This window comes from Mytilus californianus, unplaced genomic scaffold (genome assembly GCF_021869535.1).
Source record: "Mytilus californianus isolate M0D057914Y unplaced genomic scaffold, xbMytCali1.0.p SCAF_3, whole genome shotgun sequence".
NCBI classification, from domain to species: Eukaryota; Metazoa; Mollusca; class Bivalvia; order Mytilida; family Mytilidae; genus Mytilus; species Mytilus californianus.
In genome coordinates this window covers 119381460-119405632 of record NW_026262679.1, presented here as the reverse complement: position 1 = coordinate 119405632, position 24173 = coordinate 119381460, and the positions used below count along the sequence as shown (strand labels likewise).

General features: G+C 31.6%; 1 protein-coding gene across 1 annotated transcript; it reads right to left on the bottom strand.

Moving 5' to 3' along the window:
* Positions 1-2086: 2086 nt before the first annotated feature.
* On the bottom strand, positions 2087-17616 carry LOC127733740 (uncharacterized). The gene is made up of 3 exons (XM_052243055.1): positions 17559-17616; positions 2769-3283; positions 2087-2175 (listed from the first exon to the last, which is right to left on the bottom strand). The coding sequence occupies exons 2-3, from the start codon at positions 3280-3282 to the stop codon at positions 2168-2170; spliced, it is 522 nt and encodes a 173-aa protein (XP_052099015.1). The 5' UTR covers position 3283; positions 17559-17616; the 3' UTR covers positions 2087-2167.
* Positions 17617-24173: the final 6557 nt, after the last annotated feature.

Genomic DNA, 24173 nt, shown 5'->3' with positions numbered 1-24173 from the left:
TTCATCAGATTTTAAGTATATTTTAGATTGGCAAAGTATGTGCGCACACAAGAAACAACTTTATATTTGGTGAACTTATGTCAATAGTCATAATAAAGCTTCTCTTAAATTATTTTGTTGTTTGTTGGTTGCGCACGATGTTTCCACAATGGAAATAACGATGGAAAACTGTATAAATTCTGTATTTTTCATCGTTTTCATGAAAACGGTACATATTATGACGTAATTGTGACGTCATCAGATAAAAAATCTGATGTTTTTCATTTATATTTCCTGACTCTATACATATTCAAACAGTATGTGCAAATTTGAAATAGTTGTCAAATATTTTATTTTCTTGGGCCAAAACCGGGCCTTAATGCCCCTACTCCAAAGTTTAGTTATGTGTTAATTTCCTACTTTCTTTTCAAACGGGATGTATAGAGACACACACACGTTCATTTTTATCTATAAAGAAGTCACTCCTAACTATCCTACTACCTGATGATACATTTATTTTTGGCATTGCACAAGTCAAGTCTTCTTTGACTGTTCATGACGTTAAAATACTAAATCCCTGGGATGTAATTTTGTTGATTTTAGTCTCTGATGCATGATTTTTTATTATTAATTTTGTTTGGCTTTTAACTAGCTGTTAGTAACTGCGAGTACTCTCAAATCGTACTTTCTTTTTAATTTGACCTGTTGATACTATTTGTAATGCTTTTTTGTTATTTAATGTTAACATGGATCTTGTCTATATACCAGCTTTGATTATTTGGTATTACTACAAATGTTCACTTCTTCGTCCTATGAACATCAAAATTATTTCATTTTTCCTTAGATGCTGTTCTTGGACCTGTTCAGGAAGGTTTATCTAGCACTAATTGTATAGTTTTATTGTTGATATTCACCCCATATGTACCAAGTGTTAGATTAGTTTTATTGATATTAAAGAAATTTCTTGGTATTCCTAAACGGAAGGTTTTATACACATAGAAGAAGAAGTATACTTAACAACAAAATTATTTTCATTTACCTGTGTATAATATGACGCAGGTGTCTTCAAAAGTGATGATTTTCTAAAAATTGTTTGACATTTCACTGTGAAATCATTCTTTAACTTTGTTTAAACCTGTTTATTTACTTTTGACTTTAATATTTTATCCCTTGTAATTAACTGTATTTGTATTCAGGTGTCACAGGTCAAATTCATTCGTTCATTGTGTGTTAATTTACGTTTTTTGATTGAGTTAAGCCTTCCAATTGATATTTTATAGTGTGTTTTTCTATGATGTGATGTTATACTATTGTTTCAGAAAAGGGAGAAGGTTTGGTACCATTAAAACGTTTAATCCCGCTGCAAATGTTTGCGCCTGTCCTAAGTCCCGAATCTGATTACAGTAGTTGTCGTCTGTTTATGTAGTTCATACGTGTTTCTCGTTTCTCGTTTTTATATAGATTAAACCGTTGGTTTTTCCGTTTGAATGGTTTTGCACTAGTAATTTTTTGGGGCCCTTTATAGCTTGCTGTTCGGTGTGAGCCAATGCTCCGTGTTGAAGGCCGTACCTTGACCTATAATGGTTTACTTTTATAAATTGTAACTTGGATGGAGAGTTGTCTCATTGGGACTCATACCACATCTTCCTATATCTATTTAGTTTTATATGTTGTGTTTTGTATACTGTTGTTTGTCATTTGGTCCTTTTCTTTTTTTGGAATGATGTTGTCAGTTTATTTTCGATTAATGAGTTTGAATGTCCCTTTGTTATCTTTTGCCTCTCTCTTTTTAACAGATTCATTCAAATCGAAAAAGAAACTTTGTTTGAAAATATTTTGTCACTTACCGTATTTAATGAATGATCGATATTTCAATCAAATGATCGATATTTCAATCAAATTATCGATATTTCAATCGAATGATCTATATTTCAATCCTACTTAAACTGGGTCTGTGAGAGTATGGTAGTAAGTATGGTAGAAGATAAAACCTTACTTTAGACATGAAATTTCAGAAGTTGATGTTTACATTCAACAGCAATGCGACTTGAGTGTAGGTAGTGCTTCAATCTAAGAAGTGACAAAAGAGTTATGATTTCAACACAAATTGAATGCAACGATTATATTTTATATCAGAATTGTAAAAAAACAATATCATTCGTTGTCCGATTTTGGTGAGAGTCTGTTTTTAATATCCTGAAAAACATAAAAGTAAACTATAGCATAACATTGGCTTCACGATGTTATCAGTTTTTTGTTGTTATTTGAGCAGTCGTGACAAATTTTCAATTCAATAATTTTATAATTAGATTTTTTTTATATAAAGAAACCTTATTGTTTGTCGTATTGCCATTCCAAAAAAAAACAACTTTGGTATGATTAATTACTATGGTTAATAATCATTACTATTATTCAATTTTGTTTTATTTCGACTAATTATTCTGATGATCGTTTATGGTAGACTTTCAGGATCACTGGAATAGTTTAGCTATCTAGATTCCATTCTTTTTGAAAAAACACAATTTATGGAATTCTAGGGAAAACAGTTTTTGTGTATGCATTCTAAGTCAATTTTGTTTGGAACTGATGACAACATATTGTTGATTGGCAATTTTCTGCTAAATTAGGCATGGTGTCCATGTTGATTTATAGTATACAGCAGTGTAGGAAGATGTTAATGAATACCTTGTCAACATATCTGCTGTATTCAAACAGAAAATGAAAGCAAGCCAGTCAATGAGCAATTAAAACAATGATCTAAAATTGATTTTAAGCTGACATTATCTTACCTTTGCCCTTTCCATATCCATAACCACCTCCTCCACTACTTCCTCCTCCATAACCACCATAACCTCCATAACCACCATAACCTCCATAACCACCACTTCCATAACCTCCATAACCACCATAACCACCACTTCCATAACCTCCATAACCACCATAACCACCATATCCTCCATAACCACCACCGTATCCTCCGCCTCCATAACCACCATATCCTCCTCCATATCCTCCAACTCTTACAACAAATATTTTTCTTCCTCCTCCATAACCACCATATCCTCCATAACCACCTCCGTATCCTCCAGAACCACCTCCGTATCCTCCATAACCACCATATCCTCCATAACCACCTCCGTATCCTCCATAACCACCTCCGTATCCTGAACCACCACTGTATCCTATACCACCACCATATCCTCCATATCCACCATATCCACCTCCGTATCCTCCACTATATCCTTTCCAAGAGGCGCTTACAGCGCTACAGATGGCGAACAGTAGGCAAATTGCGATCTTCATTCTGCCGAAGACAAAATCTTTATCAATCATATTTTCGGTTTAACTATATAGACAATTGACTATAGTTTGACCAAGCGTGTGCCATTTGGTTTAAGATTGTGTAAGGGTTCTGTATACACCAATGAATATAGTTGGATCGTGTGTGTGCCATTCGGTTTAAAATGGTGTAAGGGTTCACTATTGACTATAGTTTGATCGTGCGTGTGCCATTTGGTTAATAAACAGCTGCGCCATGAGCGCATGATACGCCTGTCGTCTTGTGTGTGAATTTTTATGCAATAATCATAGATAGTTTCTGACATACGGCGCGACATCCAAAAATCCCCCTTTTTTTACAAAAAACTCAATATCTCTAAAATTAAATTTTGAATCAAAACCAAAAAGTATACAAATCTTTAGATTAATATAACTAAGAAGTGTGTAAAATTTAAAGCAATAATGATAAATCGTTTTTGAGATACGGCGCGACATGTGAAACCCTCCCCTTTAAAAAATAAAAAATCAATATCTCTAAAATAAAATTTTGAATCATAACCAAAAAGTATACAGATCTTTAGATTAATATAACTAAGAAGTGTGTAAAATTTTTATCAATAATCATAAATCGTTTTTGAGATACGGCGCGACATGTGAAAAACCCCTCCCCCTTGTTATACAAAATACTCAATAACTCAAAAATCAAATTTTCAATCATTACCAAAAAGTATACAGATCTTAACATTGATATAACTAAAAAGTGTGTAAAGTTTTAAGCAATAATCATAAATTGTTTTTGAGATACGGCGCGACATGTGAAAAAAAACACACACCTATTTTAGTTACTAAGTCCTGTAACTCAAAAAGTTTTAATCTTATTTTCACTAAAAAGTATACAGATCGTTTGACTATCATAAGAAACAACTATGTTAATTTTCATGAAATTTGGATAAGTCGTTCTCAAGTTACGGTGCGACATTTTTACGCCGGACAGACAGACGGACAGACGAGATAGACGGACAGACGGACAGACGGACAGACGGAGAGACGCCATTTGCATACCATAATACGTCCCTTCAAAATGTTGACAGGCGTATAAAAATGGTGTAAAGGTTCTGTATACACTATTGACTTAAGTTTGATCATGTGTGTGCCATTTGGTAAAATGCGGTGTAAGGATTCGGTATACACTGTTAACTATAGATTCATCTTGCCTGTACCATTCGGTTATAAATTATATAAGTGTTCTGTATACGCTATTTACATTTGTTGGATCATGCGTTTTCCAATTAGCAGCTATGTTCACCAAAATATTCTTACGAGTAAAATTTGATAGCGAATAAGATTAAAATAATCAATACCTAAATGGGATCGTAGAATGTTTTTTGCGTAGTCAAAAAAAGGCCACAAACGTTTGTAAATTTAATATGTATATTAATTCCTTTTGCATGTAAAACATACCGTCTTCTTTCTCTGGTTGTGAGTTGAAGTTTATTACTAAGACAATAGATATGCGCCGTTTTATATTATTTCACAAAATAAATATCTGTTTCATCTGTTTCTGATTTATTACAGAATATTTAATTTTCTCAATTTGAATGGAATTACTCCAATGGCGGTTAGTTTCTTAATATTATTGGGATATATGGAAGCAGCTTCGTTATATCTAGATAAAATAATATCAAAACACTAAGGTGTTTTTTCTTAATAAGGCAAACATAGCTTATTTAAATCACAGTTAATAAATTATATTGAATATAAATGAATTAACAAAAATAACAAATGTACAGGTAATTTGAATCTATCGGATATCTTCCTAATTCTGAAAAACAATTTGGAGTAGACTGTTTCAATTGTAGCAGACATTAACAAAACAGCACATGTACGAATAATAATATATCCTACGGTTGATAGCACTTCTGCACCATACAGAGATATAAATATATATGTAAAGACTTCTAGCTGGTGTTTTTTTTTTCTTATTGTTGGGTTGTTGTCTTATTAATATTTACATCGGATCTCTTTTTATTCATATTTATCACATGAATCAAGCTTGCATTTAGCAGAAACAAATCTTTTTCTTTTTCTACACTTTATACATTGTATATATTCATGTTCTTTCAAACATTTTCAAGTGTTAAAAAAGGACCTGGTTCACTTCTCACAAATAATATACAATAGTGTTACTTCAAAGTTTTGGTCCTCTTAATCTAACTTTTATTCTAGCAAATTTTGAATGTTAGAAACTGTTCTACTTGAAACTATTTATACGTTGTTTTAATCTTGATAATTTTTAATTGCCACTTTACGAGTTCTCCTAAAAGTAATCAAAACATATCGCAATTGTGATATTTTCTTCTTTAGAATCTTATAACCGTGTCATCTGCATATTTAAGTTTAAAATCAAATCAACATCATTGTGAGTTCCTTTTCCAAATCGAAAGAAAAAGACTTCGACCCAGCAATATTTGTTTGTGTTCCAAAAGTACTTAAAGTAATTCAAAAGACTCTTTAATGGTTAAACATACCATTTTGTCCTTCGATTGGAACATAGTCTTTAATACATGAAATAATGAAGTTAATAGTCCTTTGTTTTATTAGAATCTTCTATCTAGTTTGTGTTAAAAAGAGGATCTTTTCATTTTTAAAGTAGAATAGGTGTTAAAACAAAAGCCAAAAAAAAAGACATTTGAGATGAAATATGAGAAGATAGCGCTTACAAAATTCTTTTCTGTAATACAAAATATAAAGTTTACTGAACATTCCTTTATAAAATTTAATTATCTGAGTTATCGTCTCTTCTAAGACCATATTACAAATATTGAATCAATCAAAAAGTATTCTGTATTCTAAAAAAATTGCTTCTTACACTAAAAATGAAGGCCAAATGCTTTTTTTTTGGTATTTTACGATGCCATTAGGCAGAGGGCCATCCATAATACCTTAAACATCACTGACGACTGACTTCTTTTGAATATTTTAGTAATAAGGACTCGTAAAAGAGTAGTTATTTGCTAATTTATTATGAATAAAAACAACTGATATATTTTACCATATTGTTTCATTGAAAAATACTCAGCAGCTGCATTCATGTTATTATAAAAACGGCCCTAAACCACACAGAGAAGAGCTTCTGTTAATTGTAGCTTTTATCAAATCAACTTCAATTTCCAGGTTTTAATGTGTTTAACAACAAATATGTTCTTTTTTAATGCGCGTGTTTTGAAGCAAATGAAGCTTGTTGTTTATCAATTGTACGTTATGATTTTGTAATTTGAACAAAGAATAGTTTTAAAGTTCTTTAGAATTCACTACTGGACGAAAAAACAACTGTCCATACCAGTAACAGTTGTTGTACGACTGTCTTAGTCTGTGGAAGACTGAAGATGACTGTCAAAGAAACTGATACAGTTGATTAATGTCTGTCCCAACACTTTTATGGGTTGTGAAAATCAAAAAATGTTATCAACAGTCATTTAAGGACTGTTGCAGTGGTTTACGGGGTTGTCACAGTCAAATACTATGTATTACAGTCTTTCCAAAAGTTGTGGCAGTTGTATAATGTTTGTCCCAACCTTTTAATAGTTGGGACAGTTGAAATTTGTTTGTGTCAACTTTTCAGACGTTGATGCAGTCAAAAAATGTTTGTTACAACGTTTTTAGAGTTGGGACAGTTGTAAAATGTTTGTTACAACTTTTAAAAGGTTGTTACAGTCATAAAATGTTTATTACAAATTTTAAAAGGTTGCTACAGTCGTTAAATGTTTAAAACAAACATTTCATAGGTTGCTACAGTCGTTAAATGTTTAAAACAAACATTTCATAGGTTGTTGCAGTCGACAAACATTTTAGCGTCACGGTAGCAACTCAGTGTAAGAAAAAAATTACGTTTCACCCGGCTCTCAAGATTTGATATAGTTGTGAAATAGCCCATAATTTATACTATTATCATCTATTGTGCGGTTGTTGACTTGTTTTTTTTTTTTTTTTATTTATTTATTTTGCGATCGTTGTTTGTCTTTTGTCGTTTTCCGTTTATTGCCATAGCATTGTCCGTTCATTTTTGACATGTGCGTTTGACTTTCCTTTAGGTATCTTTACTTTTTATTTTATCTATTCAGATTCGTTCATAACTGGTTTTACATACCAGAAGCCTTCGTTTAAAAATGGAGTTTTAATATTATTGCAGAAGATGCTAATGAATTCATTCAAATTTATATTTGAAAAAGTTTTGATAAATTCTGAGAAATAGAAAATCGGTACCGTCGGTGTACCTGAAGTAAATTTAAAGAATATTACTAAGTGACCAATATTGTACAGCATAATAAAACAGTTTTAATTTGAATTACTGTCCATGAGGGATATTTCCGATGATGATTAAAATAATTAATTAAATCTGTCAAGTTTCATTAAAAACGGAAAACAATTCTTCACCGTGAACGATTTACCCTCTTTATTTTCTTGTCGGCAAACTGGACCTGCAGGTCGGCAAACTATATTTTACACAGGAAACTACAGATGTTAGACCACATGTACAATATAAGCTGAGCTGGAAATTACAATCGGTGAGTAGAAATGAACAATATTTTAAAGCATGTCTATCGAATAATCATGGATCCAAGATTTTGAAGGGAAAATGTGCCCATTTGTTCTTCCTAGACAGGCTATGAATGAGGGTCGTAATGGGGGTACCTTCATGACGAATAACGATAAAAAAATCTTGCCAAATGACGTTAACAGTAATTTTTGGTGCATGACGATAAAATGTACACTTTCTTTTAGACGGTAAAAAAATAGACTGATTTTGACGAATCACGTTAAATTTTTTCCAAAAATAACGGTAACGATAATTATTTGAGACCTCTGACGAATCACGATAAGGATATTTTTACGAATCACGGTAAAATTTTAACCAATTTGAAGCTAACGTTAGCCGAAAATGACCGTTTGACGCCTGACGGTAAAGGGCATTACTACCCTCATGAATCGACGATATGTATCACCACACTCGTGCATAGTTGCATGTTCCAAGGCAAAGTTAGGATTTGGGCTTGGAAAAGTTGTGCATCCTTGAAATTCATGTATGACACCATTCCCCCTCCCCCTTTTATCATGTGTATGTCATTTAATCCCTTATTTACTTTGCATACATCACCCTAAGGGTGACAAGGTCAAGGGAATAAAAAAAGGTTACTCTTGATCTTCATCGTCTTACTGTTAAACTCTAAAATGTGGGGCATTGGTTAACTTTTGTTGTGCGGGATGGCCTTTTACAGGACCTATACATCTAGTCCAAATAATTATGACGTCTTGCAAGTAGGAAGGCGTCACAGAAAAAAATTAAAATAGCCTTGCAAGACGTCATAATTATTTGGACTACTATACGTCATGTACATATTGTATGTTAATGTATTGTTAACTCTCTGGTCTTAAATTTGCATGAAATACTTGTCACTGGACTTTTTATAACCAACAACCAACCAATCTTTACATGTACATATCCATATAATTGTGTTACTAATGCTGGATTACAAGTATTTCCCTGGTTTTGCTTTATCAGCTGATAGTTTTCGTTCTATTAAGAATGCATTGTGACGTCACATTGAATTTCCATTGAAAAAACATGCGTAGTACAAATTAATATGACCATAAAATTTTATGAAAATTATTCATTTTAGTAACTTATTTAGCAAGTATGCATTTTCATTCAATTTTTAAATAATTCCCAAATCATGGACAACAAAACATGAATATATTTGATAATATAAGGCATTGAAAATGAATATGTATTAGATGGTTCAAAATAACATTAATCATCAAAATAAAACAATATTATTAAATTAATGTTCCTGAAACCATGCACAGAGTCATTATGGTCATAACAGTTGCCATTTAAACACAGTTGATTAAACAAAATGTGCTAATTCAATTAGTAATTTTTATCATGTACTTAAGGATTCATATTGAACAAGGGTTGTGGAGGTTGTTGCATCTTTTATCAAAATGAATAATTACAATGAATAAAATATCCATAAATATTTCATCATGTTAATTGCTACATGTACATAGTTTTAAGTTAAAAAGAAATAAAAAACATATTAAAAGAGCAAAGTTAGCATCATAATTATATTCTTTTTAGATTTAACATAGAATATTAAATCACTATACATTTGTAAATACTTTGTACCTAAACTATATATTTTCATGTGAAATTTTTATATAAATTGTGCCCTGTAGCATGGTTAGTCAAAATTCATTTATGCCATAAATGTTATCTAGTAGTAACATTCAAGGGTCTTTTTATTTATTCCACCATTAAAATGATTAAAGGACTTTTCATGAGTCAAATTTGTGTGTTAAATTGTGTTTTGGTTACTTTATTGTTGCCTTACTGTTGGGTTGATGCATCATTGATATATAATTATATCCCACATCTCCTTTCATCATGTGCATTCACATCTGACTGCAGATGTTTTGCCTTTTCTACATAATTATTTTATGTTTAATATTCAATATGTGGGGAAAACATAACAAAAAATCTATCTGTAAGCATATTTTTTTTTATCTAAACATGGTATAAACTTTATTAAAGTATTTTATGAAGCTCAAATTTTTTTTTATAGATATTGTATTATCAAGTAAGTTGTCATAACATTTACTGTGTTAACTGCATAATATGTCTAATAATTTAGTTTAAAAATACCTTTTATTCAAATTCAAAATAAATAATTAAAATATATGCATTTACTGAACATGAATTCACATGATTCATGACCATGCAAATGTGACATTAAAATAGGTAATAATCAGGATGTTAACACTGGATATAGGTAATAATCAGGATGTTAACACTGGATAGGTAATAATCAGGAATTCTTATATACATGCTATAGCTAATATACAGATTAAGACACACAATAGTTTATTGCCTTTGGGAGGAATTTTAAACTCATGGGTATATATTGAAGATGATTTTATAATGATGTTCACAAATTATAATTGTCCTCTTCAAAATTTTGATAATATGAAACAGCAGGATATAATATTATTTTGGATACAAAAAAATGCATATTTTAAAAGTTATCTGAGTATTGATTTATCAAAATAAAATTGGGTAAATAACTAAAATACAATAAAGAAAGTGTTGTCTGAGCTGCAAAGCATTATTTAATACAAGCTGTAATAAGTAAAAAGTATACAGGGTAACACACAAAATTAAACTCAAGGATTTAAAACATTAACAGGTAATAGTATATATATTATCCTGATTAACCGTAGGACAAAGATTCTACATTTACATCACAAAGGTTTATTCATTATATGCACTTGACAAAGGGAAAGTCAATAGCATCTATATAGTAACAGTGCATTTATTTATTTAATTTTTTTTTTTCATTCTTTAAACTTTTCTCTGTAGTATCAATCTTTTTCATATTAACATGAACAAAAGCAATAACCTGTTGTGTTTTAGAGAGGAATAACTATGTCCATGATGTCTGACTTTAAAGAATTGATGAAATAAAGTATGGTGTGAGACTCAATAAAACAGTAACCCATCAATGAAAGTACACAGTCACACATAAAAAATCATTAATGTAGGAAGAAAGACAACACCATATATAGAATTTAGACCCCCTAAAAAGATGTATTCTTCTTGTTTAAAATTGGGACTTAAAAATATAATTGTATAAGTCCTAGAATTTTTTTGTCAATCAAATGAGGATTGCTAGTTTTCATCTAGGTAAATACAGTTATTGTAATTGACTTTCTTCTAAGTACTGTACAATATATATAGTATTATGTCAGTTAAAATTTTACTGTACTTTAGTCTCAATGTATAATTTTTTTTGTAGATTCATATTGGCTTTCAAGATTCCCACTTAAAATATGAAGCCTGCTACATGTGCACTTTGATGCATAGGAAATATAGATGTCACTGAGTCACTCTTATAGCTGCAAATTGTGAAACAGTGGATTAATTCATTATTTTGTGCTAGTTATTTATTGTTTTTGGAAATAATGAATAGCACTTGCAGCATTATTCCATGATGGTGATGATGACTTGTGACTTGTGATGTTAGGATTAAATTGGACAAGAAAAAAATTGTGCATTGTACAAATAGGAAACTTACAAATTGTATTAAAGGAGGACCACAGTACTGGATGACTAAACAACTTGGATAATCATGATAATTATTCATTTGGTATATCAATAATGAATTTGGAATAACAACATGAACAAGATTTCATAGTTTCAGTGCATATTATAGTGCAATCATACATTGTATCTGAATTCCATGAATACCTTGGATAATTATTCATTTGAAATAGCCATTTGGAATAATGAAAATTCATAGTTTCAGTGAATATTAATAATAATAGTGCATCATATCTGAATTCATAGTGGATAATCAATCATTTTAATATAATAACAATTTGGATAATGTGAATTTCTAGTTTCAGTGAAATTTATGAAACAGTGCATGTATACCGCATCTGAAGTGTATGTTGGCATTGCAATTGTTAACTACCACCAGGGTGTGTAAAAAGACCTTAACCACCCATGAGGGTCTCTCGTAGTCCGTCACAATTGTTTAGTGTCAAATGACTGCTTGCTGTACTTTAAGTCTGAATTAGAATTAAATAAAAATCTAAATTAGTGCCCAAGCATATTAAACAAATAAACCATGTACTTCAAAGTATAATTTTATTGTCCCGCTTGCAACAAAAGTTGAAGTATGCAAGAAATAGGTATTACAGTCTGGCAGCGGCTACAGCACAACATATTTGTCTAAAGCTTCACTAGGTACATTTTAGAAGCTTAAAGACCTGGATACTTCTTTACGTTATGAAGTTTCTGTTAGTAACTTGTCCGTTGCACTTTACCTTGTTTTCATGGTTCACTGACTGTTTGAAAAAAAAATATTGCTGTTTGAACAGTCATACAGTGAAATACTCTCTTACATGTATAACATGTATAATGAGTAATTGGATAAATTTATATGGTATATATATATCATGTATATATAGGTATCTTAAAAGGTCTACATGTCTCATTGTCTGTCAGGCAGGGTTAACCTGACCTTGACTTCATTTCATGGATCAGTGATTAAGGTTATTTCAGTTACTTTGTCAAGTTTGTTTCTCAGATACTACAAGCTGTAGGAATGGTAGGTCAACTATATTTGGTGTATGAAATGATTGTAAGGTGAATATATCTGACTGCAAGACTTGCATCAGACTTTGACCTCAATGAAAATGTCATGGTAAATTGGTTCATTGAACAATGTTTAGTTTTTGTGGTTTGGTCTATTTCCCAATGTTTCTCAGATGCTATAAACTACATGTACATGCATGACATGTATAGGATCACTATTTTTGGCGTATTGGATATTTTTGTAAATTGTACAAGTTTGATCATGTTGATTGGGAGGTTTTAAATCTGACCATGACCTCATTTTCATGTTTCATTGGGCAATGTTTAGTTTTCATGGTTTGGATGTTAAGTCTATTTCACAGATACTATAAACCACTAAATTTTGGGTATGGAATGTCAGTTTGTAGGGTGTACATCATCTGTCTGGCATGGTTAATTTGACCATGACTTCATTTTCAAAGGTAATTGATAATGGAAAGTTTATGTGATACTTGTACATATAGTAAAACCTTCATACATGTATTTAATTTTTTACATTCAACATAAATTCAATTTTACATGTAGGTAAAGCAGATATGACATTTCAGCATGTGCACAGTCACTCTTGTTACATCAACATTGATCATGTCAGTCAGGGGTACTACTTGTACAAGTAATCTTTATTTACTTGAAGAAGTAAAAAAAAAATATACTTATATAAGTTAATTATAATATTTGAATAATCTCCCCTTAATTTTCTCAAAAATTCACTTGTATAAGTAAATTTTTTTTACAATCCCACAAAAATTTTCAAGTTTTGAGATGTAAAAACATGCCTTTAATGATTTTTCCCAGGTTAGCTCATAATTTTTTATTTGAGTTCAATGTTTCATCTCATTAATTCAACAAAGAAACTGATTGGGCAAAGATCTTAAGTACTTGGGCAAGGCCTTCAAAAATTGCTCCTTGGGGGCTTGTAAATGAGCAGTGTTCTGAAGATAACAGACAAATGATATTTTCATTGTCCATGAAATTACACTTAAATGATTAGTTAAGACATCTGCAAAGGACAGACTAATTAAAATTCTATTAGAGCAAAGAAGTCCTAAGAATTCAAGAAAAGAAGATAGGATGACTTTTTCACTTATATAAGTAAAAAAATCTGAATGTCTAAGGGACATAACTAAGCCAATTTTTTTTTACCTGTACCAAGTAAATAAAATACACTTGTATAAGTATCCTACAAATTTACTTATATAAGTATATTAATATTACTTCTTCAAGTAAATAAAAATTACTTGTACAAGTAGTACCCCTGACTGCATGTCTCCCATGTTGATTATAGCTGCTTTTTGTTAACAAAAGTCGGACAATTATTAACAATTGTTATAATTTATTTGATAATATTGTAGTCTTGTATAACCATGATAACATGTATAATGTCATGAATGTACAATAACCAGAATAAGGAGATGTGGTATGATTTTCAATGAGACAACCTTCAACCCTAGACCAAGTGATGTAATTGTTAGTAACTGCACATCCTTCAACAATGAGCAAAATCAGTACCACATAATCATGATAATGAGAAACCTATAACAAGCCTAGCCATATTGGATGATGTAACACAAAGTAAACAAGTTTAGATAAGAAACCCAAGTTTGATTTATATACAAAAGCAACAAACAATCAGTTGGCGATAAAATTGGGTTAGTTAATAGATATAAGAAGATGTGGTATGATTGCCAATGAGACAACTTTCCATCCAAGTCAAAAATTTTGAAAAAGTAGACCATTATAGGTCAAAGTACAGTCTTCAACACAGAGCATTGGCTCACACCGAACAGCAAGCTATATAGGGCCTCAAAATTACAGTTAAGCATGTTTAGAATTTGAAAAAATAGTTCCTGGATGATCATTTCTGATGTCTCCCATTTTTATTATGTTTACCTACAGACCCATTGAAACATGAGTGATGACAAATGTATTATGGTTTACCAAAGACTTATAGGTGATCCAATATTAACAGGCTTCTGTCCTTATTCATGTTTTTCTACAAATCCAATCTATCTGCTTTTGAATAAATGCCTTCTAAATATATATCCCAAGATGATTAGCAACATTTTCTATATACACAATAAGCATTTCAAAGGCATACATGTATTATGCACTATTAGTGAGCTGTTTGTTATAATTTAATTATAATATTTATATGTGGAAGCATATTTTGGGGGTTTTAATTTGCTATGATTTTAAAAACTTTTAACAAAAGAAAAAAACCAACCTGAAATGAAAAAAAAATATACAAAAAGTGGTTTTAAGAAAGGGATGAGAATTGGACATTTTTTTTGTGGCTGTACAATTAGAATTAATGTATCGACTATGTTTGTACATTATACATATATATATAGCATGATGTGAAAAGCCTATGTAATACAAACATGACAAATAGACTAAAACATATGATAATATACTGGTGAAATTGAGTAAACTGCTACTATATGACATCAACCCAGCAACAACTTAATAACAATCTAGAGGTCAACACATATCTATACGTCTACGTAAACACGTGAAAACTTTACGACAGATTCATCCATTGGAGAACAAGTGATCATTGATGGTGATACACGGCTGAAATCATAATTGCTCAAAATATCGACACAACAATGTTAAATAGAACTGCAATTTTTTAATAAGATCATTATTTAACAAATAAAATGATGTGGTACTTGTTTAAGAATAAGACAATTTTTCACCGAAAACCCAATGACATAGAAGTTAGCAACTGAATTGGCAAATTTGATAAGGTCAGAATATTAATTTCCAACATATAGGCAGCCAGATTATATATTTTCACTCAGACCAGGGCCAGAATACTTATTTTCAGTCCATCCTTCTATTAAAGCGAGTCAAAAAAATTGTATGATTTAATTAATCAATGATTTTTTTTTCTAAGGGGCGCCCAAATAAGTTCTGCGGGTAATACATATGTACTGTCTTCATCACTGATTGAGGATGAATATAATTAGAATAATGGACCCATTTGCCTAATTTATAAATGTGACCATTTTAAAAAATTCCATTACATCTAGTAAAATTGTTAGTTTTCTTTACTGGTTGTCAGAATAATATATCAATATTGGACAAGCATTTATATGATTTAATAAATTGAATTTAAAAAATGGAAATAATATTTAATATTGGATAAACGTTAGCATGGTTAGTACGACATCTGATCAACTGAAACCACAAAAGGAAATCTGATGTCAGTCCGTAGAATTTAACAAGACCGGATTCTAAAGAATACAACAAGTTCTTTTAAAACCGTTATGTGAATAAATAAAAGAAGATTTGATTTCCTTGTCTGAAACAATGCGAGTTTTCTTGTTTTGAACATTTCAACTTTCACTGGCGCTAGTTATTTTGTCGGTCTTACAGTACGTCCATCTATTTATAAATACTTTTGGTAAATTGGTTGAGAAAAATCCGGTGAAAATATGAATGATCTCGAGTGATAATATTTTTACCTCAATCAATCATGAATGAATGCCGAAGTGCTATTTATCAAGGACATTTGAAATTCAAATAGACCACTCGTTACAATATACAGTACAAAGTCGAGTCAATATTGAACTATTCAAAATTAAAATACAGTAAAATAAATTAAATTTAGATAGATTTAAGAGTATTTTTTTTCCATTGCTGCAAAAGATGCGTTAAATGTTCATCATTGCTTTGATTTTTTTTATATGTATAGAAATCAAAATGGTTAATACGGCAATATTTATAATTTTGCAAGAAAAAAAAATGTAGCCCCAAATAAAATCTCAAAATAAGTGTGTGAAATAAGCCCTCGGGGGAAAAATTAAGCAGTTTAATATGGGGATAAGTTTGACAAGTGTGTATATTCGGAGTTCCCCGCTAGGTTTACAGTATATATCATGTATATTGACCGTTATTATGAAGTAATGTGATTCGTAAAACTGGGTATTGAAGACAACATTGTATGCATGAATGATTTCACACCTCACTAATTTAAAAAAATTAAAAAGTTTTTATTTAGATGATATTGAAAATTGTCAACTGTTAATACAGTTAACGATACATTTGGTTACAAATATATTGGGCAACCTTTTTCAATTTATCTGTAAGTAGTTTTAAATGCGAATAAAACCGTCCTGTGTGAAATTGCAGGTATCTAGTGCTGGTTCCGATTTTGTTCGATGAGATGAGAGGCGAGGGAGTGTTAAATAATTATATAAATTTAGCACATTAACTAAATAAGCGGGGAATAACAAAATGTTAAGCGGCAAATATTTCAAAATACTATTTTTTTTAAATCAATTTCTATCTAAAATTAATGTATTAAATGGGTGTAATAGTTGTGTCTCTTTGTCACAACTTTATATTGCACACGGTAAAATTGTTTTACAAATAATTTAACCTATCCCTAACTGTCAGAAATTTTGTATCCGTGACTTTAAAGTCTTAATGACGATCGATGTTTGGAAGTTGCTACACTTATAAATTAGCTTTGACTATGTAATGGTTGTAGCAATCATATTTTTACTGTTACAACCTTTTCAGCGTTTAAACAGTTAATTTATGACTGTTTCAACGTTTTCCGTGTTGGGACAGTTATTAAATAACTGTTACAACTTTCAAATGGTTGCAGCAGTCTTATTATGACTGTGACAACCTTTTAGGCGTTTAATCAGTTTATTTATGACTGTTGCAACGTTTTTCGAGTTGGGACAGTTGTAAATCAACTGTTACAACTTTTACATAGTTGTATCAGTCCTTTAATGACTGTGACAGTTATTTCTAGCGTTGTTACAGTCGAATTATGTTATAGACAAACACTTTTAAAGTTGTGACAGTTACAAAATAACTGCAGCAGTGAAATTTAACAACTGTTACAACTTTAACAAACATTATCAGTCTTAGAACGACTGTTACTGGTATGGACAGTTGTTTTTTCGTCCAGTAGTGATTGTTATAATAGTATCTTACCAAATATCAAGAACGAAAAACACAAATATTCCTCTATTCCAAAAGTCAAAGAAAAGTTAAGTACTAGAAGGAGATACAATAGTTGTAAAGAAAGAATAAATTTAGTTGCCAATAATAAACTCAAACTGAGGGAAATATAAAGACTTACTTGATCAGCTTGTGTACAGTGGTCCAGTGAGGTGCTGAACGTATGAATCTAGAAGTCTTATATATTGCTAATTTGGTAATAAAAATAAGATGCATTGTACAATTATCTATATATCATCACATATGAATCAAGATTAATGACGCATTTCATATTTCTTTACGAACAATTGATCAAAAGTTGTTTTGTTGATAAATGTTAAAAAGTCATATACTGACATTTGTGTAAACAATGTGGTTAAAGGTTGCACTTTGTAAATACAGCTGTTTCACAAGCCACGCCTCTTTTGGGGAGATATATAATATTCATAGATATGTTAATTTGTTAACGTACTGGTTCCCAGATATGATATCTGTGTTTCATCTCATAGAGAAATAACTTGAGAATGTTACCAGTATAGAAAATAATGATAGCGCCTAAAATTTAATGCTTGAGGTCCAAAAGTGGAGGTAGGGGTAGTATAGAATTTTAGTATAAGTTTAAACTCTTAGAAGTTCAGGTCATATAAATGTTGAAAATATGCGGCACAGCCCTATATTTTGACCTTTGAATAAAATAATAGTGCATATCAACTTTCCGTTCTGGGATATAATTTTTCACGAAACTTCCTAGTAAAAGTGGCACAGTTTTAGCCGCAAAGGGAGTTCCTATGGGAAATTGTATTGTCTATATTTACAGAATTGCAACCTAAAAAGATCAGCAAATACCTTTTTAAATCCACCAGCTGCATTTCTTCTCATGTACTGGTGAAGCAAAGAAAACGATGTTTTAAGATAAGGAAAATCTAAAATAAATAGAAAGTAAACTCGATAAAATAAAATTAACGTAAAGCAGGGCTAATACGACTTCATGGAAATAGGTTTAAAAGATAGGGATATGAACCAAAAAAGATGCTCTGATTTGTTTATATCAAAATGACATTTACCCATCAATACAATTAAATCAGCAAACCCACCTACAGGTCAGCTAATGATCTCCAACGTCAGACAATTCACTACCTTTATCACCCTTATCATTGCCCAAGTAAAAAAAGACAAGTTTTAAATAAATGTCTAAGAAACTATCTGAAACTGCCAACACCAAGTTTTTTCAAAGAAAAAATCCCCAAAAACAACATTTTATATAAATAAAATCAATCACTGACACTGTTCCTGGCTAAGTACAGAACAAATCTGGATGGTAAAACTTTTGTGAAGTACTCAACCCTTCCCTTTATTTTTTTCAATCTTGATCAGCGATGAAAGCAAAAAACTATAGAAGAACAAATATAAAATGACACATATTTGTGCTTAATCACCAACAGTATCCAGGCTTGCATCCTGCAGTTGCGAGCACACGTTTTCATAACCTTGCAAACTTAAAGGGTATCCTGTGCATATTTTAGTTTTACAACACATGCTCAAGATAGACGAAGTCTGAGGTATGTGCAAATATAAACTTATCTAACCCGTTGGTGTTTGTGTGTCTGTACTAATTCAGGCTATCTGAACTATGTTTGTTGGTGTTTGTGTGTCCGTCATAAGTCAAGCTATCTAAACCATGTTTGTTGTTGTTTGTGTAGCCGTACTAAGTCAGACTATCTGAACCATATTCGTTGGTGTTTATGTGTCCCTAATAAGTGAGGCTATCTGAACCATGTTCGTTGGTGTTTGCGTAGCCGTACTTAGTCAGACTATTTGAATCATATTCGTTGGATTTGTATGCCCGAACTGAGTCCGTCTAAATGTATCTGAACCATGTTCGTTTGTGTTTTTATGGCAGTACTAAGTCAGGCTATCTGCACCATGTTCGTTGGTGTTTGTGTGTCCGTACTACGTCAGGCTATCTAAACCATGTTCGTTGGTTTTGTGTGTCCGTACTAGGTTAGGCTATCTGAACCATGTTCGTGGTGTTTGTGTGTCCGTACTAAGTCAGACTATCTGAACCATGTTCGTTGTTCTTTGTGTAGCCATACTAAGTCAGACTATCTGAACCATGTTCGTTGGTGTTTTTGTGCCCGTACTTAGTCAAGCTTTTTGAACCATGTTCGTTGATGTTTGTGTGACGTATTTAGTCAAGCTTTTTTAACCTTCAGGCGGTTGTTAATGGTTGATGTGGTATATTTCACTGTCCATTAGTTTTTGGTGATGCCTATTGTCCTTTTTATGTTTCATTAAGTTTTTATTTTTCGGAATACTTTTCTATTAATTCCCTTTAAATGTCAATGCCACTGTTTTTTTTTTCAATTTTAATTGATAAACAGTTTCCTCAAGGGGTCACCGATTCGTTATGTGTATGCATTGTTGAATCTTCTGCGCATCGCGTAAAAGGCAGAAAAGGCTAAAATATTAAGCGTGGCGTCGTGTATTTATTGTGCATTGGAATCCTATTTTCGATGTTATAAAATATATCAGACACACTTGAATGATTTATAAATCAAATTTAGGCGATCTCTTATACGTTTTATATTCAACGAAACGAAACTTTCATTTTTTAAAGAAAAAAATCGTTGGACAAATTTCAGAGAAAATGTTATTTTAATTTGTACATATTCAATTTGATATATCTCGGAAGATTTAAAAGAAAAAATATATAAATATCGTTTTTTCTGATATTTTTATGCATTTCTACATGCTGTATTTGGTTGTAAAATTTGAAAATCCGTCATTTACGTACCTGGTACCTTAAATAATACGTTTATTACTTGTAAGTGTTTCAGAATGTGCCAAAACCGTAGAGTCTTAGAAATTATGCATGAGCAGTGTAAGGTGCGAGTGCATTGCTTTTATGAATCTTCAAAATAATAAAATCATTTCATAAATTTGATTCGTCCGAAGTGCTGATCTGGACTTGCTTTCATCAGGATCGCTAAAAACCTAGAATGTGAAAGTCAAGGGTGATTTAATACAACTTATCGCTATTTGTCCGCCACTACTAGACATAACAAAGGTTCCCGTAAATTTTGACGTCACAATAAAAAAATATCTGACGCCACAATAAAAAAGGGATTGTTGTATGACGTCAAAAGTTCAATCGGGGTAGATTCTCGGGTCAACCGGCTCAGATTTCCAAATAGCGATAAGGTGTATATTTGGATAGCTAAATGACAAAAAAGGAACCTTAATGTTAAAGACAAAACAACCTGAATTTAAAAGTGTTTTTAGAGACGAGATTATCAAGAGATACACCTGTTTGTTGTTAAATCCGTTTTTTTTTAAATTGCATTCGGCTTTTTTTGTCGTTGGGATGATGTCTCTTTTACGCACACCATACTTCTCTTTTTGCGAAAGTTTCCTGATTGACTTCGTCTTGGAATTCGAGGTTCTGATTTCCCTTTTTCAGATAGCAAGTATTGACATCTTTACCGGCTTTTGTTTATTGTCTATTCTACATTTACCCAATAATAATAATAATAATAATAATAATAATAATGAACGTGGAATTTTGAAATGATATTTTGTTATAAGCAGTTTTGTCCAAATTTGTCAAAATAAGCTTAAAAGAGAGACGAAAGATACATAAGGGACATTCAAACTCTTAAGTCGAAAATAAACTGACAACGACATGGCAAAAAATGAAAACAAAACAAACAAACAACAGTACATAAAACAGAACATGGAGAAATAAAGCAATACGAACCCCACCAAAAACTGGGGGTGATCTTACATGCTCCGGAAGGGTAAGCAGATCCTGCTCCACATGTGGCACCTTCGTGTTTTTTTTTATGTTAGTACAAACCTCGGTGATAAGTCTAATTAAGTAAGTCACATTCGGGGAAAAGGGAATGGAATTGTTGTGACGTCAATTGGAACAAATGCATTGTCATCTGTGAAAAGAATATTCCATAACGGTCAACCAACTCGTGATGGCATCCGTAAAATTTACGGAGGGATGATTTCAACTTCACCACTTGAAACTCTTGGTTTAATAGCTTCCTTGTGAGCAGCAACCCTATATCAAGATAATCATTATAGGAAATACAAGCCTGGGATATCGTATCAACTGGGAGACATATACTCCGTATGCGGGCGCTACTGAAATGTTGCTACACAGAAATGGAAAGCACAAAAGCATCGCTGAAGTACTATTGGCTTGCAACTCAATAATTTAACCTAAATGAATCCGTATTCATGTGAATTTCAATTAAACTCCTTAGCTGGGGATGGGTTATGCATGTACTAAGCGTGTTCAGAATGTCAACATTGAAAGTAAAACAAGGTTGAACTATTTGGTTGACTGATTCACTCCACAAAAAATCATTCCTTTACATGTAAAAACGATGATTAACATATTTTTGAAGCTATAATATGAATTCAAACAGACCTAGAAAAATGTAATTGCACATGGCCGCTATGTGTTTATATTCATATTTACGTGTTAATTTATATTGGGTTATTTGACCGTCGGGGGACTTGGGAGGTCACATCGATGATTAATTAGATGGCGTCAAGACTAAAATTTACATGATTAAAATGCTGATACATATTATCAAGCCAATGCATTGTTAATTGTTTTTATTTTTTACTTTTTGTAATTTGGATATATACAGTTTGGTATGTTATAAATCAAATATCAGAATTTTAGTAATTTGGTGAACATGAATTCGACAGATTATGTCTCTTTAACGTTCAAAACTCTTGTAGGATAAAATATAATGGAAATTCTCCGATCTATTACATTGTAATGGGGAAAAGTGTTATATCAATCAATGAGATCAAACGACAAAATACAAAAATACAGGTCAACTTTAGTCTTCAACGCTATATGAATTATTTCATGCTCATAATCGTATTTAGGACACAAAGATAGAGAATACATTTGATATAGACTTTGAGATATCTGAAATCCGTATAGAATATCTCAAATTATTTAAAAAAGATAACCAAAATAAATACTGAAGAGTTTCCTGAATCTTGATATGATAGGAATCTGATGTTCAGTAGTTGTCGTTTGTTGATGTGGTTCATAAGTGTTTATCGTTTCTCGTTTTTATATAGATTAGACCGTTGGTTTTCCCGTTTGAATGGTTTTACACTAGTAATATTTGGGGCCCTTTATAGCTTGCTGTTCGGTGTGAACCAAGGCTCCGTGTTGAAGACCGTACTTTGACCTACAATAGTTTACTTTTATAAATTTTGACGTGGATGGAGAGTTGTCTCATTGGCACTCATACCACATCTTCTTATATCTATACACTTGAACATTTGGAGGGGTAAAACTAATTTTTGACATCTCAATACTCCCACTTTTATCTCGAGCTGTGGATAAAGAAAATGCATACCCAATTAAGATTCATACAGAAAATAAAAACTAAACAAAAACACTGTAATCAATATCGGTATAATAGTTACCAAAAAAACAAGTATATACAAAACAATAATTAACACTTAAAATACCATGGGGAAGAATACTCAAGTTACTGAAATTTCAATGCAGAAAAATTAAAAGAATCAATGTCATCTTGCATCAATCATATTTCATTAATACTTAGCCATTATTATTTAAGTATCGATTCAAAGGAAAACATCATACAGATCAAAATCAAGTCCTAGGCTGCTGGTAAAATAAGATGACTAACATATCCTTTCTGTTCGTTGTCATCGTCTTGGTTCAAAAGGTGCTTCTAGTATACTACTCACATTTGGTTCGGCTGCCACTTCCACGGTTCCCATTTCTGCCATTTCTTAAAAAACATGTTACCTCTTCAAAAAGATTATGACTCGCACCCACACAATCTGGTAGAGTAAACATAACAAACAACCTGCGACTAAAAAATTGAATCTATATGTTCCAGCTAACTACTAATAAATAAGATGGGGTACATTAGTTGTTCAACTGACCTTCAGTCCTAGCAACAAGATGAGCCACCAAAGGATGCGTTTTGCACTAAATTAAGCATACTGTATCTTCAGCATATACATGCAAGCAATAGCGGATGTCACGCTGGTCCCCCAATTGCCACTAAACAGCAACCATTTCGAAATTTTCAAACAGTGAATTCAGATACAAGCATGACAACAGATCTTTCTGTTGATTTTGATAGCGTTAGGCTCTTTTCTCAGTTTTTAACTATTGTGCTGTTTCCATGGTAACGGTGGCCATTTCGAAAATTCAAAAGTCAAAGGCCACAAATACAAATAGTGTTTAACATTTCTGTAAAGTTTCATTAGGATTTGAGAATTTTGATATTTTTTGTCTTGTTTCCATGGTTACGGCAACCATTTTGGAAATTCCAAAGTTAAATGCCACATCTAGATTTGCCATACAACATTCTTGTAAAGTTTTATACATTTTTAAAGAATTTTCAAATTTTTGATATTTTTGATGAGTTTCCATGGCAACATCGTAGTTCCAATTAATCTCAAAATCATCTAGAACATGTATATAGGAAAAAGCTACATTGTATAAAAATATGATGATTTAATGTTCAGGCATATTCAAAGTATTCACCAAAAACTAAAATTTCATTTTTTCACTGTTTTACTGTTTCCATGATAACAGTGGCCATCTTGGAAGTGCCAACCTCGACTGCACGTCTGCCAATGGTGGTTACCATTATTGTATAGTTCCATTACAATTGGTCCATACGATTCCGAGAAATAGTGCGGACAAAAAGTGTTGAATAATAATAATAACTAG

Bases quoted from the DNA above. Each gene is read 5' to 3' on its own strand.
- LOC127733740 (XM_052243055.1), bottom strand. From the start codon at position 3,282: ATGAAGATCGCAATTTGCCTACTGTTCGCCATCTGTAGCGCTGTAAGC.